This window comes from Streptopelia decaocto, assembly GCF_964273445.1.
Source record: "Streptopelia decaocto genome assembly, chromosome: 4".
In the NCBI taxonomy this organism is placed as follows: Eukaryota; Metazoa; Chordata; class Aves; order Columbiformes; family Columbidae; genus Streptopelia; species Streptopelia decaocto.
The window spans coordinates 24595764-24613312 of record NC_138658.1 but is presented as its reverse complement, the minus strand read 5'-3'; the positions used below and the strand labels follow the sequence as shown (position 1 = coordinate 24613312).

General features: G+C 39.3%; 1 protein-coding gene across 3 annotated transcripts in view; it reads left to right on the top strand.

The window, feature by feature from the left end:
• Positions 1 to 17549, top strand: part of PTPN13 (protein tyrosine phosphatase non-receptor type 13) — a 122991-nt gene that overhangs the window by 17292 nt on the left and 88150 nt on the right. For all 3 annotated transcript variants that reach the window (XM_082050510.1, XM_082050512.1, XM_082050511.1), the window contains one exon: positions 10075 to 10194. In XM_082050510.1, the coding sequence (XP_081906636.1) occupies positions 10080 to 10194 (115 nt within the window). In that variant the 5' untranslated portion in view covers positions 10075 to 10079. The remainder of the gene's footprint in view (positions 1 to 10074; positions 10195 to 17549) is intronic.

Below are 17549 nucleotides of genomic sequence, written 5' to 3'. Positions count from 1 at the left end.
GTGGTGTCACCTCTGTTGTAGAGCATGTGCAGTCACTTAAAGAAGTCTAAATTTCCAAGGAGCTGGGAATATTACTGTCTTGAGTACCAAAGAGTATAAGGTGGACCCTTCAGATCGATATTGCTCTCAGACATCCTGAAGTTTGAGAACATGATGACTTCTTCCCCCAGCTGTAAGGCTGCTTCAGAATTGTTCCTGAAAGTTACCATAAACTAAAATGTCATTTACAGTCATGACCAAGGAGAGTGGTGTTACTTGGGAGTTGATCCATCTTCATCCATAATTGTTTGGACTCTCATCAACCTTTTTCATAAAGAGAGATAAGCAGAAACAATGTGATTGAGGATGGAGATTGACTTAGGCCATCGGAGAAGAAAGTCGTTGGATCATTTGTAGCAACTAATTAGTTGAAGACAACACTTGTTAGGTGGCAACTTTTAAATTGTTGGGTTTTTTTCATTTTCATAGAAAAACAAAAAAAGTAGAAGTGCAGTTTTGTTATTGGAAGGTGGGGGCATCCACTGGGAGTTTGTTAGCTCTCATATTGAACTAAAGATGTACTTTAAAAGTCCTTGTGTTGTAGTAGTGCAACTGCTTTGCTTGTGTACACCTAAGGTAAAGCTGTGCTGGAGAAATCAGATGCAGATAAATGTCATTTTCAAACTTCTTCTGTTACTTGGCTGTTTGTTCTTCAATTGTTACTTATTGTTTCCTTCCCAGGCAGGACATGCGAAGTAGCTCTTAGTATGAACTGTCCCCTGGATGCCAGAGGTTTCTTGTGGTTGAGGACACAAGTTGTGCTTCCTGCTGCTAAATCACTTCCTTGTCCTCACTATGCAAGGGTGCTGTTTTCAAATTGAAAACACAACAGAATTGTTTCTGAAATCAGTACATTTCTCATATCAGTACCATACAGGAGATTGTTCTAACTAAGGAGGAAACTATTTGGGTGCCATAGTCAAGTATCTCTTCTGCTAATTTCTTTTTCAAAAATGTCTGACAAAGATTTTTTGCTCACATCCACCCTTCCCCACAGGAGGAAGAGAACTGAAAAACAGTGAATCCTGCAGTTCATCCACCCTAACAACAGCAAAAGCCATTTGTTGAAGGGTTGGATGTGAATACATAGGATTAAAATCTGATTTTGAAATAACATATCATGGGGATCAGTCTTTATACTTGTTAAGAATATGTTGACTTTAACAGTGATTTACAAATATACTACAAATCTAACACTTTGTTACTAAATATGGTAGCTATTAATTTTTTTCCCAGTATTTCAGCACGATATCATAATGATATTTCTACACTTACCTGAAAGTCAGCAAGTTTCTGAATAAATGAAAAAAATCCCAAACAGACCTGTAAAGTTTCCTGAAGTTGACTTTCTAATGCTGCATTGAGGAAATTCCTCTTACTCTCTTGGCGTATTGTGCTTCGTTTCTTGCTGATCCAGTTGTACTGCCTTCATTTATGCTGGTTATTACCTTGATGCAAGGGGCTGTCGTACTGAGAATGGTGTTTATAAAGCAAGGTACCATTCTCTCTTACTGAGATTGCAAGGATTAATATCTAAGAGGATCTGAACTCTTCAGTACTAGAGAGTTTATGTAGTGTAGTAAAATTGGTATCACTTCATTACAACAGGAGAGACCTTAAAGTTAAGCATTTAAAAGCTCACACCAGACTAAGTTTGTCCATTAGGCAAGTTATCTACTGAGCAAAACTGGCTTAATTTGTACCTGTTAAAGCAGTGAAACTTACTTGGAAAGCCACTGAGTTTCTAGTCTGTGGCAATTTATGTCTCAGTGTTAAATATCTGATCATTATTCTAAAACATTGGGAGCTGATTTTAAAGCAAATCATGTTGGTAGTGATACGAAAAAGCAGTTACTCTATATGATTGTCACTAGTTACCTGACTTGCTGCCTATCAGAACCTCACTGTCTTACTTGTAGGTAGCTTTAAAATGCTGCAGATGGTGGAAAGTACGACGTGTTGTCTTAGAGGAATGCTTCCTAGTGACTCCATGTTATTTAAATCATGTGTGTGTGCACTACTATTTCTGCTCCTCTGATAATAACTTTCATTCCCTGTTCAGCTGTGCTTAGAGCTGCATGTGAACAAGGACAGACTTCAGTCATGACCTCTTTATAGTATGTGAGGAATGTGTAGCTCTCGCGTGTGACAATGGGATCACTCCTGGACTAAAGCTGGGGGTGCTGTTTGTAGTCTCACTGTACTCTATCCTTGCTGCAATGACAATGCGTGTCACCGGCATAGACATAGCAACAGTTCTGTACCCCAGTGTACTTAATGAAGAGTGTTACTGTCACTGTGCGCTGAAAAAAAAAATTAAAAAGCAGTGTGGAAGGACGTTGAGGAAGGCATCTTCATCAAGACTGTTGCAGGGTCTGGAATTTGTCTGTTGTGAGTTACATGATAGGCAACAGATTACTACATCATGAGGTTATGTTGTCGATAGTAAGGTGTGTTTTGCTCGTAATTATTTCATGTAATTAGAAGGGTTTAATCCGTTACATGTGAGTAAGGGCATTATTGGTTGATCTGCTATTTGGAAAGTGTTACTATTGCCAAGCTGTTTTGCAGTCCTGAAATTTCTGCTTTTCCATTTATGAAGTTTGTATTAGTCACAGGTATTCTGTTGCTACTTGGCAATTAAAAGGAAAATTGCAAGTATGAGAAACACACTGAGGAGACGTGCTTCTCTGAGGCGAAGCAGATCAACAGCAAAATAAGGGAGTTGCCCAAGGATCTTACACTGACAATTAAACAGAGAGAGGGACACAAGAGTCATGCCCCGATTTATGTGGATTAAGCTTACTTTGTAGTGATAATTACATACTCTTCTGAATACTATTTTAATATCAGATGTGAAACATTAGCTGCCCTGATGTATAAAAGAACAATCTACAGTTACCTAGAAAACATGACTTTCATTATTATTATATATGTTTTGGACTGGATTTACTAGTTTGACTTACATGAAGCCTCAGATAAACAAGTTTATCTGGTTCTGGTGATAGAGAGACAGAAAAGAAAGGAGGGGAGTGTGGAGTCAGCAATAACCCTTGCTTGTCTTCCCTTGTGAGTTCAGTCCGATGCCAAAAGCTGATCTCTTTCCACCTTCCAGGAAAGAAAGCAAGCACTTCTCCAGTAAAATAAACATCACTTGCCCTGGGGGTGCCAGCCGAGATTCGCAACATGTCACATTCTTTGGTCTTCCAGACATGGGAGTACAAGACTGATTTATGGCTTTGGAAGGAAACGCTATCATCTCATCTCTTACAGTGAGTGTGAGAGCATCACTGCATGGCTTCATTAAAGAGGGCATCAGTGCCCTGTACTTCTGACAGTGTCCTCATGTTCCTGGTGTTTTATCACGAATTTCAGCTAGTTCCTTTACTTAGGAGGTGTGAGCCCAAGCAGCAAGGTGCCAGTTTGATTTGAGGTCTGGCCAAGGAGCATGGGACTGTTTTGCTGATAGTTTATCCTACAGGAGAGAAAAAGAAGAGAACATGGAAAGAAAAATGTGAATGGAAGAAGCTAATATCTTCTACAATTGGAGGGAGAAAATTCTTGGGCGGTAATACTAATCTCTGCTGACCCCTTCACAACAAAGAAGGAAGGAATAGTGCTTATACTAAGATAATACTATTATCAAGTAGCTGCTTGAGGGGAAAGCACCACAGAAGTGTGATTGTTTGCAGAAACTTAGATTCACACAATTTCTGGCAGCTATTTAGAAGTTTAAAAAAAGAGGGGGTAGGTGGGATTTGCATCTTGTGGGGCTTTCCTCCATTTTTGTCTCTTCTTCATAGCTATAGGAGAAGTGCAAAAAGCGGTCATGGCACAAGGGTTCATTTCCTTTACCCTTCAAGACAATCAATGAAAATAATGTGCAGTAATTAACTTGAGAGCAGGATTCTAAAAAATTATTTTAAAACACTTGATTAACTTGCATATTTACCCTGATTGCATGATTGACTTGAATATTTGCAAATAACGCATTATTTTGTGGACAGTCTATGCAAATTGGACCTGCAGCTATAGGAAACCACATTTTACATGCATGCATCTAAGTATGTGTGTATTTGAAAATAAGGTTTCAAAGATGACTGGAGCGCAGCCTTTCTAACTTGGCTCCAGGGTTTAGCACTTAAGCAGTTTCAGTTCACAGTATTATTGAGGATAAACTAATTGATAGATGCATTCCAGGTCATCTTCAGGGGTGTAAGTTGTGGGCCAGTGTAAATAAATAGGATAGACGCCAGCATTCTGAAATTACAGGGCATGGTTATGACTCAGAACTGTTCAGGTACAGCTCCAGCTCGGTTTCACTGCAATTTGGGCATATTTTATGCTTTTAGAAAGTGTTTCACACTCCATGAGTGCTGAAGAAAAGTGTCAGTGTTGGTTTTTTTTTTTTAGGCAGCTGATCATGGCTATAGAAAGGTTAATTTTGAGAGGTTCTTCTGGACAGAATTGTCTTGTTAAATGTTCTTTTGTTTTCAGGCATTTGAATCTACAGTGGAGAGGCTGAGAAAGGGCTCTTTGCTTATCTGCCAAGAGAAAACCCACTCTTTGGAAATTGCTACTTTTTTGCCCAAGTATACTTATGGAGCAAAGGGGCAATGCTTATATTTGGGACAGATAAAGTGAGCTAACAGTATTTTATGTTGGAGAAATAAGTTGTTTGTGTTTTTTTTTTTCTTTTTCACCACAGTAAAGAATTTGGATTTATATGGAGCCTTCTTGCTGTCTCTTCTTTCTGTTTAACATTTTGTCAAAGCATTAAAACAAATACCACAGTATTTTGTGTGACTATCCAGATGCTATAACAATGTCTTTGTATTTTTTCCACTGCTTCTAGCACATCTAAAAACACCTACAAAGTGTACAAAGTGTAGGACTGGAGCAGCTGCTCTGTATGTTTCTTGGCAGTGTATTCCAATGAGATATCAAATAAGTGTGAGGTACTGCAGGCATCTTAGTTAGCTAATGATGTTAAAGCAGTTTTGGTTCTGAACTTAAAAAATGGCGGAAAATGCTGATGGCAGAAGATAAGGAAAAAAGCAAAGGATATGTGTTATTAAAACCAAAACACAAAGTTGTCAAGCAAGGGTTAAGTTGAAGCAGTTCAACCTTTTGACTTCCAGTTGTTATGAACTTTCTGACAAAATTACTGATACTATAGTCATTATTAAACACAGTTATAGTGGTATCTTCTTAATATTTCAGCTGTCAAGAGTTCAATAAAATCTGGAAAGAACAGGCTGTTAGACTTCTCCTGATTCTTGGTTGCTGTTGGAGACCTTTGATTTCAGATTTGAAATGTGTAAGGAAAAAAGCTCATGGTTGGGGGAGATGAGAATTTTGAGCACTTAATTTCTGGGCTGCATATATAAATAATGAAAAAATGGCGAGTTGTTCTGAAAACTTTGCCAGTTGTAGGGAAAATGAAGTAGGCGTATACCTTGCAAATAGTCATTTTGACAGTATTACTCGGTGTGAGGAGCTGCTCCTGCTGTGCATTCCTCAGACTGAGGGAATGTCGTGTTCCACAGGTGGTGTGCATCGGGTTGTTGGGACTGCAGAGCGTAGGGGCGAGGAGATGACTGAGCTTGCCTGACGGGGAAGAGACAGAATGACCCATCCCACTCATCAGGGAGTGTACAAGCTGTCTGCTGTAAAGGGAGGAGCTGGCAGCTGGTCTTCATGGGGTAAACAGGCTTTTGGAAGGAAGTGTTAGATATCTGGGAGAGGCCTTGGGCTGAAGTGGCATTCTTTCTTGGAACTGGGCTGCCTGCATGGCTTAGGGCTGAATGGCGTGGAGGGTGAGAAATTGCACTCAGGGCTTGTTGATACAAATGATTTACACCTGAGTTTACTCTCTTGTCCTGGAGCAAAAACCAGAGCTGCCTCCACATGATGCAACTCCTTTCCTCTGGAAATTGCACTTCTGTACGGTCTGTGAGTAAATTCTGTGCCAGAGCAAGCAACTTGGAAGTAATATTCATGTCTATGCTTCTTCAGTGACAAATATTTTAATTTGTGCACTGTCTTCCTACATTGTGCTGTCCTCTCTGTTGCATGAATGTGACTTTTTGGCTGTTCTGTGGCTGTGATCTTGGGTGGTTTTTGGGTTTATGGGGAATCCACGCCTTCACAGTTCATGCTGAGTTCATACCACCGAGCCCTTTGACGTGCCTTCTGATGGCGCCTGCACCTGGACTTCTCACCTCCTGGAGCAAAAGCAGAAAAAAGCTGTGCTTTGTAAGCCTCCCGAACCCATCTCCAGCTCAGTGTCAGCATGGCTTCATATTAAGATGCTGCTACAATGCTGTCCCAAGGAAAGTGACCTTGTCTGTTTAAATGTTCTTTGTTTTAAATGTTCTTCAATCTGTCCATTTTTATTACAAGGAGTGAAAGGAATGGGGCACCAGGATGCCAGCACAACAAATCTTGCTTACCTTGAATGAAGAGGAGACAGGGAAAAGGACTCATTGCCAGGAAGTGCCCCAGCAAGAACCTAAGAGTCCATTCAGAACTCTGCCAGCGCATCTACATTTCTTTGCCAGTTAATTTGACTGAAAAACACAGGGACTGTCAGGAACATCTTTGGAAGCTGGAAGCAGACTAATTTGCATATGAGAGGAAAATCTTCATTTTATTTTTCATTTTGCGTTCTGTCATTTTAGGCCAATGCTATTCAGCTTTCCTGAGATCCACTCACCCTTTTTTCTCAGATTACCCCTTTTATGCCCACTGAAATCAGTTCAAAGTTTACCCTTAACAGAGATAACTCATCGTTACTCTGTCTTCTCATTTTAAGAGGTTGCTGTTAGTCTGTTGTCCTCTGTCCAGCTTTCTTTCTCCGAGTTCTTAGCTATAGGAGTTCAAATGCACATTTTAAATTGAGATTTATTCTAATGGGAAAATGAACCCTGTGCAACTCTATAGCCAGGGACATAACTGCAATTAGAAGGCTAAGGTGTGAAGACAGGCAGTCGTATAATTTTGATAGGGTATTCTAAAACAGTTTCATATGTTTTTCTTTTACATAAGTTACTTGATACAGTTATTATGTTGCAATTTATCAAAAAGTTCAGGCATTACACAAAACCAAAAGCTTTTGTGTATGTTGAGCACTCAGCATTTCAACTTCTGTGTTCACAAAGGACCAGACACAATTGAAGGCTCCCAGGAGCCCTCAAAGGCAATGGTAAATTCAGAACAATCGTGCATTCCTAGAACATTGTCATTCCTAGAAATTTCTCTTTGCGGAAAACATCTGCCACAAACAAATTGGTGGGGAATAGGAATGTTTTGAGCCTGGCACTTTCACTATCAGCTTCATCATGTTAATTTAATGGTGCCTGACTGCTACCAGGTGGGCTGTACAGATGGAGACCCCTGAGGGTGCTTTTGCCCACAAATGCTTCACCTCAACTTGCATCAGTTGCTTCCTCAGTGACAGGGAACTGTTTTGGGGAAGCTTCTTTAATCTTCAAAACCAATGTGCTAGTCTTCTCTTTGCTGTGACAGACAAGCCCTGCATCTTCGAGATAGTTTTGAGTAAGGAAGGTTACAGGAAGAGTTACCAAAACAACATTATCAAGAAGTTACCAGAGCAGATACACTTCAGTGAGAGTCCCACTCGCGTCCCAACGTGCCATTTTGCATGTGTAATGATCGATGTTTTGTTGTTTTCTGCTTGGGCTTTCAAAACTAATTTGAAATTATGTGAGTTTGGTGTGTTGTCCTGTGGGTGTTTCAGGTTTGGGTTTGTGCCTTTTTCTTTTTGTTAAGCTACTGCTATGTGTAATATACCGGCATATCTTGTTGTTTACGCTGCTACAACTGGGACCTGTGCGGCTGGGTGGATATGCATATGTTTCTTTCTGTGACCTCAGAATTTTTGTTGGTAGGATTCTTTTACTGCTGATAAAACGTGTTTGGGAGCTTGAGCAGACCTGCTTATGGCCTCTGTAGTGATGTTAAATAGACAATTGCCTTTTATCTGCTACAGATCAGTTGGCATTTATTTATACACAGGTGAAAGGAATTGGGATTTTTCAGGACAGGGAAGAGGAGAATGGCAGAGAATTATTTTGGGGGGTGATTTTTGGTGGTGTTGTTAGGCTCAGGATCATTTGCTTTTAGTCCCTAGGGGAAGACTAGATCTTTTAGCTGGATAAATGAGTTTGATTCTAGATCTATGTACTGGAATTTGAGACAGTGCCATGAAATCACAAAATTCCCTGCCACGGATAATAGACCAGACACTCTGTGCCAGGCGTACGTGAATCTCGCACCGAGTAGAAACATGTTTATCTCTGGCTTTTCATCCATTTATTGTGAGTCTGTGTTGGTCCCTAGCTTTCCGTTTTGAATAGTGTACATATTTTTCTCTTTGGGAATTTAGATTTCGTCTTTCTTTTAAAAGTGGTCCAGATCGGTTTTCCATTATCTTTTCGTGATGACTTTTGAATATTAATTGTAGAAAATATATTTGGCTTAGTAAATATGCAGAATAATTGAATATTAGAAACTGGCAAGATGTGAAGTGAGGAAAAACAAGCTGACTGGGATGAAATGCAGCCAACAATACATCGTTTTCAATATCATAGTATAAAATTGTAGCTAAAAAGACTCTGCGTGGTAGTTTAAAAAGTATCTTCAAGGTTATGTTTTCAGCTGGAAACTGACGGATATTCAGCTTTTTAGATTGCAATTATGTAGGTACGAGCCTGGTTATCTGAAAGTGGAAGGCATGAAACTGCCGAGGCAGTTGGAAAACTAATATAGCTAGTCATCTTGTTCTCCATGCAAATTGTTAGACTAATATCCATGAGTGTACCCCTGGGCCAGGCTTGTGCACTGATGGGGAGAACCCAGCTGGTAGACTGGGAGGGGAAGGATCCTCTGGCAGCGCTGTGGTGTCATCCAGAGTTGCTAATATCAGTTGCTGATCTCAGGACAATCTGCGGTGCTTGTGGAACTGTCTTGTCCATTGCCATCAGCAGCCTGGGAGCCTTTGAGACCTAACAGACTCATCAGTGATGACTGATGGTGTACCTTAGGCTCTTACTGCAGTTCACTGCTTCAGGATTTCATTCTGTGGGCTTTTGAGAGAGGCAGAGAGAAAAGAGACTGCAGCTGCATCTTAGTCAGAAATAGAAATTGGCATGAGTGCTCGATCTGAGAACATTCAGTGTCTGTGGAAAGCTGAAGTAATTAAGCAGACACATGATTTCTTTGCTCCTGAGCTTGCTGAAATGATGAACCTTTGACTTAGCCTGAATGTTTAGGGATGTGTTCTTCAGCTTGCAAAATAGTTTTGGTTTTGGACAACTGTATATCATATTGTGGTATGGTGAAAACTGCTTAATTCTTTGAAAAAAAAATATTAAGGCATGCCCTCTGTTAGCAGGGGAAGGAAGCCTTTACTTTCTGGGAATATATGATGTATGCAGAGCTAATGGTTTTAGTTTGTTTTCTTAAATGTATGAAGAAGCTGAGCAAAGGAGATAACTCAGTTCCACAGCGTGCTTGCATGTTTGCAGGCAGTGCTTGTTATTATTTGGTCATGAGGTAATACAAGCAGCCCTGTGGAAAATACATCAGAAAAAAAGCCTCCTTCACTAACAGCATCTTGACTGACTTAAACCTGTCAGAATAGTGGTAGTAACTGATTTACTTCAATAAACCTCTAACTACCAATCATTCTGTCATTTTTTTTAAACAGAGCAAACTCCTACCTGTAGCACATACACTAATGCCAGCTTGCTGAGCTTATTGATTTAGTAGCCTATATTATTAATACAGATTATTGTTGTCTTAACCCAAGTTTTTCTTCTCTTAATAGCAGATGCTCAAAGTTCTTTATAGTCATGGTAAATGTTTTTTTAGTATCTAGATTTTATAAGTTCTGTTAATGTTATAGAGAATTTTTGTGACTGAGGGTTGAACAGGGGTTATCACTACTTGAGTACTACCCGCAAGGAAAAAATAACTGTTATGTATTTTGAAATCTGTCTTATTTCCCAGGTAACATGCATGTGTCACTGGCAGAGGCTCTGGAGGTTCGGGGGGGTCCATTGCAAGAAGAGGAAATATGGGCTATTTTGAATCAAAGTGCAGAGAGCCTTCAAGAACTATTCAGAAAAGGTAAGCATTATTAAAGACTGATTTATACAGACCTGGAAACATCTTGGTTATATTTATGTGCCATATAAGTAAACTCCCTTGTTCTTCCTAGGCTCTAAACCCAAATAATAACTTGCTTCTATGTTACCTTTGAGTAAACTGACTTGGTGCACCCCAGCCCAAAGGATGTTTTCAACCATGACTTCATGTTGTCAGGACACGCAGTACATTTTATGTGGTGATAACTTTGCTTTGGTAGGAAGCTTCCATAGAGCCTTGGCATTATTTTAGGCTCATTGAAATGAGATAGAAACATAGAAAAATTATAAATAAGTCTGAGACCATTGGAGCATTCTGGTCCTGCAGGGGGCATAGAAATGGTTAAAGTACAGTCATGATCAGTCTGCTCTGAAGAGATTTAGTTTCACGTGATGCAAAGGTGGGCTGGTGAAAGCTTGACCAGAGAGCCAGGAATCACTCCTCAGAATCCATTTAACAATACATACAGAGCTACTGAGAGAACTTATTTTATTTAAAGGTGTAGAAGTAAGTATCTCTTCTCCCCTGTTCCCCCCAATTTAGTAAGCTCTAAGTTGTGCTTCTGCAGTACTGCTAATAACTATCTGTTTTAGCACTAGATCTAAGCATGTTTTCTTTGTTGTTGTTGTTGTTGTTGTTGATCTGCAAGTCCTTAAATCCCTTTCCCTGGTTTTGCTTTTTATAACGATAAAAGCTTAACTCAAATGTTGAAGTTTGGTGACATCTTTACCTTGGCTTTCTATAGTGTATATGCTCTCATGTTGCATCTAGTATTTCAGCAAATTTAAGGGGCTTATCTCTTTATATCTAAGCCTGAATCTGTAAGCTTATTCAGGAAAAATCAAAAGCTCACACTTTGAAAATAGCCATTGTTTTGCCACTTTACTATGTAAGGGGCACATCTTCATTATTGAGGGAAAATTCTGTTGGATTTTTTTCATGTGTTTGGCTAATGATTTCATCAAGATTCAACATTTAAGATGGCTTTGGGGAGTTGTTCTTTTTAAGATTTGATCTAGATGATGTCAAGTCAAACACTGGGTCTGTCTCTTACATTGCACAGCCTCTGAAAGAGATCTCTGTTGGACACTTCACAAAGGCTCCAAAGAAGACAGGTGTGGGCAGAAACTGCAATCCAGTGCTTGATTTCTGATCAAGATGTACTTAGCATTATAAATGTGATATTTTAGCAGCTTCTCCAAAATGTTATTTTGAGTAGTTTTGATATCCCATACAAATTTCCTTTTTCCCCCCATACCAGCGAGGTCACCATGCATGCTGAGAGGTGTTCCCTGTGAGGAATGCTGAGTTTATTGTTGCCATTTGACTGACTGTCCTGTCCACTCTGCTTCTTGTATGGTGAAGAATGGAAAGCTGGTATCTTCTTACGTCTCTCTGTCTTTATTGTCTCCCAGAGAGAATCAGAGGAATTATTGTTTTTTTAAGCGTATGAGTCATTGAGATCAACCAAGACCTTGACTAAAGAGAGATCTTCAATGATAAGAGGTTTATTCTTGTAGACTTTACAAGAACCAACACATTGAGCTCCATCTTGAAATCCACCTGAAAGACCACAGTAGCATGAGTATATACAGTTGTGAAACCACTTCAGATGTCATCCTAGGTCTTGTTTATTTTCAAGATGCAAGTCTCCACTGAAAATAAGAGCTCATCCTTTCTTGGCCTGAGAGTGGTGCAGAAATGAGTTAACATAATTACGATGAAGGCTGCATGCGGGCATTGAGAATGAGAACACAGTAGATGCTAGAGAAATGTTTGCCAGCAATACTGACTAAGGTGGCATAATCTTCTGGTCTTGCTTCCTATCAGCGAAGAGCAAAACAGAACTTCAGGTCAAATCAGTGCCAGAACAATCTGTCTCTTCTTGGAGATGAAGCTATTTTACTGAGTAGTTTTTCTGCTAGTTCAGCAATCTATTTTCAGTCGCATGCTATTAATTAACCTGGGATATAGCCCTGTGGTAAAATGCACTTCAAGAGACAACCAAATGAAAGAGCTTTACTGTGTAGCTAAGGTTGACAAAGGCAATCTAATTCCTCCCAGCAAAACTAGGATAACCAGACAGTCTTTAATCAAGATTTGGCTTCGCTAAGGAAACAATCTAGAATCCTTTTTTGGTCTTCTTGAATATCAGTTTCTGTGCTGGCTTGCAGAGATGCAAGAAGAGAGAATGCAGAGGTTCCTGTGGGCTTTTCTGGCTCGATTTGTTTTTTATTTGTGGAGGACTTGTATCAAATGGGGGATTCTAGAGAAATCCTGTTTTCCTTAAATTTCAGACCTAATGTACAGCATGGAAAAGCTATTCTATGGCAGAGGGTAAGTTTCCAAAATTTTTCTGAACTGACCAGTTGCTTCTGGACAGAGGGCAATGAGCCAAGCTTTTAGCTTTTGCAAGTTCACAGCATGCTCAGCTCTGATCAGTCTCAGAGATGCTCTTTTCTTTCTACTTTTATAGTTCTGGAGTCCCTGGATGTGTTGTTCTGTTAAAAAACCTAAGCTTTGAACATATTCTGTATTAAGTTTCTTTACAAAGGTAAAATAAGGAATATTGTTCCACAGTCTTTGGTCCAGCTGTTTTGAAATAAGAAGGATTAAAAAGGCCATGGAAATCATTAATTCTTAAATTGCCATCTCTTGGCAAGCTCCCCGCACCAGTCCACCAACCACACACGTGTAAGGGAATTACCAGCCCAAGTAACCATTTATTTATTTATTACATCCTGGTTGAGTTTTGGTAGTCTATTTGAAGTTGAGAATCCTTGCTGTTACTTCACCAACCGAGAGTGCGTTCTTCAGTTAATGAGTTACTTAAACAAATTTCAGGAAATGAGGAAAAAGTGCCTAAAACAAGCTTCAGTTACAGATTTCATGACTTCTTGATGCATAGAAGTTCTGCATGTCTTTTAGTCTGTCTATCTACTTACGCATCAAAGAACTGAATGAAAGAACTACAGAATGAAAATTCATGTCTTGCATTGTTAACCACAGATCACACCGTGTCTAATTCAGTGACTGATTCAGAAATGTGCATATTTTTATGCCTGTTTGTATTTACAGTTCTAACAGATGCTGAACTCATTAAAAATGCTTTACAAATTGGTTTCAATCATTATAAGCAATGGAAGATTAGGTTGAAATGCAGTTGCTGATCACTGATTTAGAAGGCCAACTCTGGTAGCTGTCTTGTCAGCAAATTATAAGCTGTTAAATGGAGGAGAAAGACAACCCAGTGCTCCTAGTTGCAGATCTGACATCAGTTGGACTAGTGACGTTGAGATTAATCTGGAGATTTGAAAAGGCCGATACCAGACCTGCCCTTCTCTTACATCTGTTTAATTATCTGCAATGACTATTTTGTTGTTGAGAGGGTGTATCAGCCACTTCAGACATGCTGTATCTTGTACTCGCTACTCCAAGAGGTCAAAGGAGCAAGTCTTTGAAGTGAAGTATCTCAAATGTGAGCGTGTTAAGTGTAAGCAGTGTGTTGTGCTCCCTGATGCTGAGAATTGCAAACTGGGTGTCAGTCCTAATTTAGTTGATTTAACTTGAAAGTGGGAAAGACTTCATATTTTGCTTAGGCCACTCCTATGGAAAAGCATTGTGAAAATAGTTGGACCTTACATTTCAAGGCAAACAATGTGTTTGAAGGGATGGGGAAGAGAAAGGAAGAAAATGAGTCTGGTAATAGAAAGGTTAAGCAAAGAAAGAGCCACTTTACAAATTGACTGTCTTGCAAATTTGTACATGGGAAATTATTTATGTAAAGAAAAGTGATAGCATCTGAAAGTGGATGTGAAGAAGGACAACTGTGGGTTTTTGAGGACTTGCAGATCTTGTAGACAGTCATGCTGTTGCATCTGCTTCACTTGGGTTAGTATAGCGAAAAGAAGGAAGGCAAAGGGTGAAATGTGTTGATGGGAACTAGTGGTGTGGGTCCCGGTAGGCACAGACCTAGTTGGGATGGAGGGGGTAATTGATTCTTTTGGTTGACAAGGGAGGGAGAAAAATGTTCATTTTCCAGGTGCCCCTTGCTGGCAGGTACTAAATGATTGTTTTTCCCCTTTACCAGCAATTGTTGAGGAACAATTTCTTTTCACTTTCTGCTGACATTTGGTCTTTGAGTTGCCCATAGAGACATCATACTTCTGCGGTTTTGGTAGATTTTTTTTTTTTCCTCCACCTCTTCTCTGCTGGATGATGCCCAGTCACTTCTTGCACTCTTTCCCCAACTCTGCTGAATGTGGTCAAGGTAACAACCAGGTGTAGTGTGGTGTTCTGCTGCATGGGGAGCATCTCAGGAACAACATGGGGCATCTCAGGAACTAATTGTTCACCTGTTTCTTGCTCCAGCATTGTCAGGAAAGCTTCTTGGTGTTTCTCCATGTGCTACTGGTTTCCAAGTGGTTCAGTGTCATGTCAGGGCTCTCTGCTCAGTCCCACCCCTTTGTCCCCAAGGGAGAGGCAGCAGAAGTACTGCAACGCATGCTGGACGTGTGGGGACATGCTGCATCAGCTCAGTATTGTAAAATGGATCCATTTGAAATTTCTACCTGAGCTTACTGTCTCTTAGAACGTGTTTTGGGGTTTTTTTTTTTGTCTTTGGCTACATGTATCCTATTAAACCATGGAAAGGACTGTTTTAAAAGTCTTTCATTGGCTTGGCGGATGCTACATAGTTGAAAAATATTTCAGTTTTTATTGCATTTAAAACCAGTTCACTCTCTCAGTTTAAGTAAGACCACACTATTTATCTCTGTCTTGGCACTGCCTGATGAACTGAGCTCTCACAAGTGTTTGGTTACCAGCTCGCATAGTTCTTGAGTTAACGCAGGAGCCTGGCAGCTCTAGCACAGCTGAAAGCTGATGGCGTTGGAAGTGGACCAGAACCGTGCTCAGAATTCCAGTGCTTTTAGAAAGAGGGGTTTGAACCTCTTTTGCTGTTATTTCCCCCCATATTTTGGGGAGGATGCTTCCTTTTCTTCTGAAAGCCTTAAACAGGAGATGACATTAATATTATGACTGGAAACTAGTTTCAGTTGTTTTCCTATGGTCCCTGGCTACTTGATGCATTGCATCTTTGTTAATTTTTTTTTTCCATGGTACAAACATGTGAAAGGGTAAGAGTAGAATTACTTAAAATTATTTTTCTTAGATTAAATCTGCATAGTAGGAGCTTTGAGACAGTTATTTTGGTTTGCCGTCAATGCCTTAAGGAAGGAAATAGAGAATGAGTTATTTTATTCTCATCCTTTGTAACAGTAGTTTCGCAAAGTTGTGATGTAGGCAATATGATCTACTGTATTAGTTAAAAGCTACTAAAAGAGGCAAATGTCAACAAAACAATCTTGGCAAAATCAGCCCTTTTTCTGCACTTAATCACATTCATTGTATGTTGCTTCAGGTCATGAAGATGGTTGAGTGTGGACGGAACTATTTCAGGTGGATCAGTAAATTCAGCCTCTACAGGGTATAAATGCATGTGCCAAAGTTTGTTTAAATGAATATTGGGAAGACTTCAGGCTAAATATGTTAGTTTTGATGTTTTTAAACCTAACTCATGTTTCTGTTTCTCAACTTGTTTCTGTAGTGTGTTTCAGAATGTGAAGAGTTCATATGTATTTAAAGTCTTTGTCTTAAAGAATGTTAAGGATAACTTAAGGTTCCATGTGACTTAAGGTTGCTGAGTTGGGTCTTTTAAGCAGAAATCCTGTAATATTTTTAAATGTGTTGGTTTTTTGGTTTTTTTTTTGTGGTGCATACACACAGAATTAGTAAAACAAATTCCAGTAGTCACCTGCAGTGTTATTTTTGGAAGTTGATGGCCAACTAAGGTTTTCTTTCTAAAAGTGCTTTACTGCATAATTAAATATTTTCTTATGTACTTGCAAGAGGAAGATTCTTTCCATCTTTACATTTCTTTTGTTTAGCATTTGAACTTACTGCCACAACAGTAAAGTACACTTGTTCTGCTTTGTTTCATGGGAAGTGGGGTTAGAGGTATAATACAAAATGTTGTCTCTTTTGGCTGAAACAGATTATGTTATTTTCATTCTTAATTAAAATTTTACTTAATTCAGTTGATTGAAGTTTATTTCCACTACTTTCACCTTACAAGTTTTTTAAAATTCTTGCTGGGGGAGTTTTCTTCAGCTCATCTTATTTTTAAATGCACATATTTGATGACCTTGGACACAATTGATCATTTTTACTACTGTATCAAGCGGATGTTTGGTTGTGGCCATTAAAGGGAGTGATTCCAGGTTTTAATCTTTTATAGCTAGGGGCTGATTGGATTGATAAATTCAACATTTGGAAGTATTTGAAGTCACATTGGAGGAGATCTAGAAACAGAAGATACTTGTACAGCTTGTTAGTTGAGCCATAGGTTTTAATTGGTTTGTTGTGTATTGACATTGGTAGGTTCAAGTAACTTACATTGGTTTGTCACTTGCAATTTTACTTACTGAAATAGGATAAGAAAACCCCCCAAAATCCTGTCTTCTGTGTATAAGAGATATATCACCCTGTAAGGTTTTGTATTTGTTATGTTTTAGGGTATTTTGGGGCATTTTTTTTCTGTATGTGACAAATAGGGAGCTCAGCAGTGTGGTGTGAGAGCTTAAATTTGTTTAGCCTACGTGATCAGAGGTACCATCCATAGATGACTTATTTCTTTTGGATCTGGAGGAGAAAGCCAGAGCAAGGAAATACCCTCCCCCTCTCTTTTATGTCCTAAAAAGCAGAGCAGGGAAGACCAGATTTGCACTGTGAATACTAAGCTTGTCATACTGACTTTCAGCAAAACATACCATCATTTAAAAATCCATTAGAAAAGCTATAACAAGCTCCTTTAGTTCTCAGGTATTTAATAAACTTGAAATAACTACTTGAGGTAGACTTTCCAGGATCTTCCCATTTCTAGAATGTTTATTGCCTTCTTCCTTTTTTAAAGCAAAATTCTGCATAGGGGTTTAAGGAGTGTTCAGAAAAATGTGTATGTTAGTCTTAAACTGCAAAATGAGTTTAATGTTATCCCTTGCGTGCATTGGTAGGAGGGGAGACTTTCTGAGCTTCAGGATCTGGAAGTTGGGAATTTTCTTCTGGGTAATTGTACTACCAAGTTATTGATATAGTTTTGCTTTGGTATCACAGACTGTAGGAAGCCTGAAAGCGATTTCTCAGCTTCTTTTAGGGGAAGATGAGTTGAAGAAATTGAAGGACTTGCTTGGTAGATCCTTTTACATCTGATACCTGCAAGGAGTAATTTAATACTTTTCCAAGGAGATTAGAAATACTCTAGATTACAAGATAGTTGA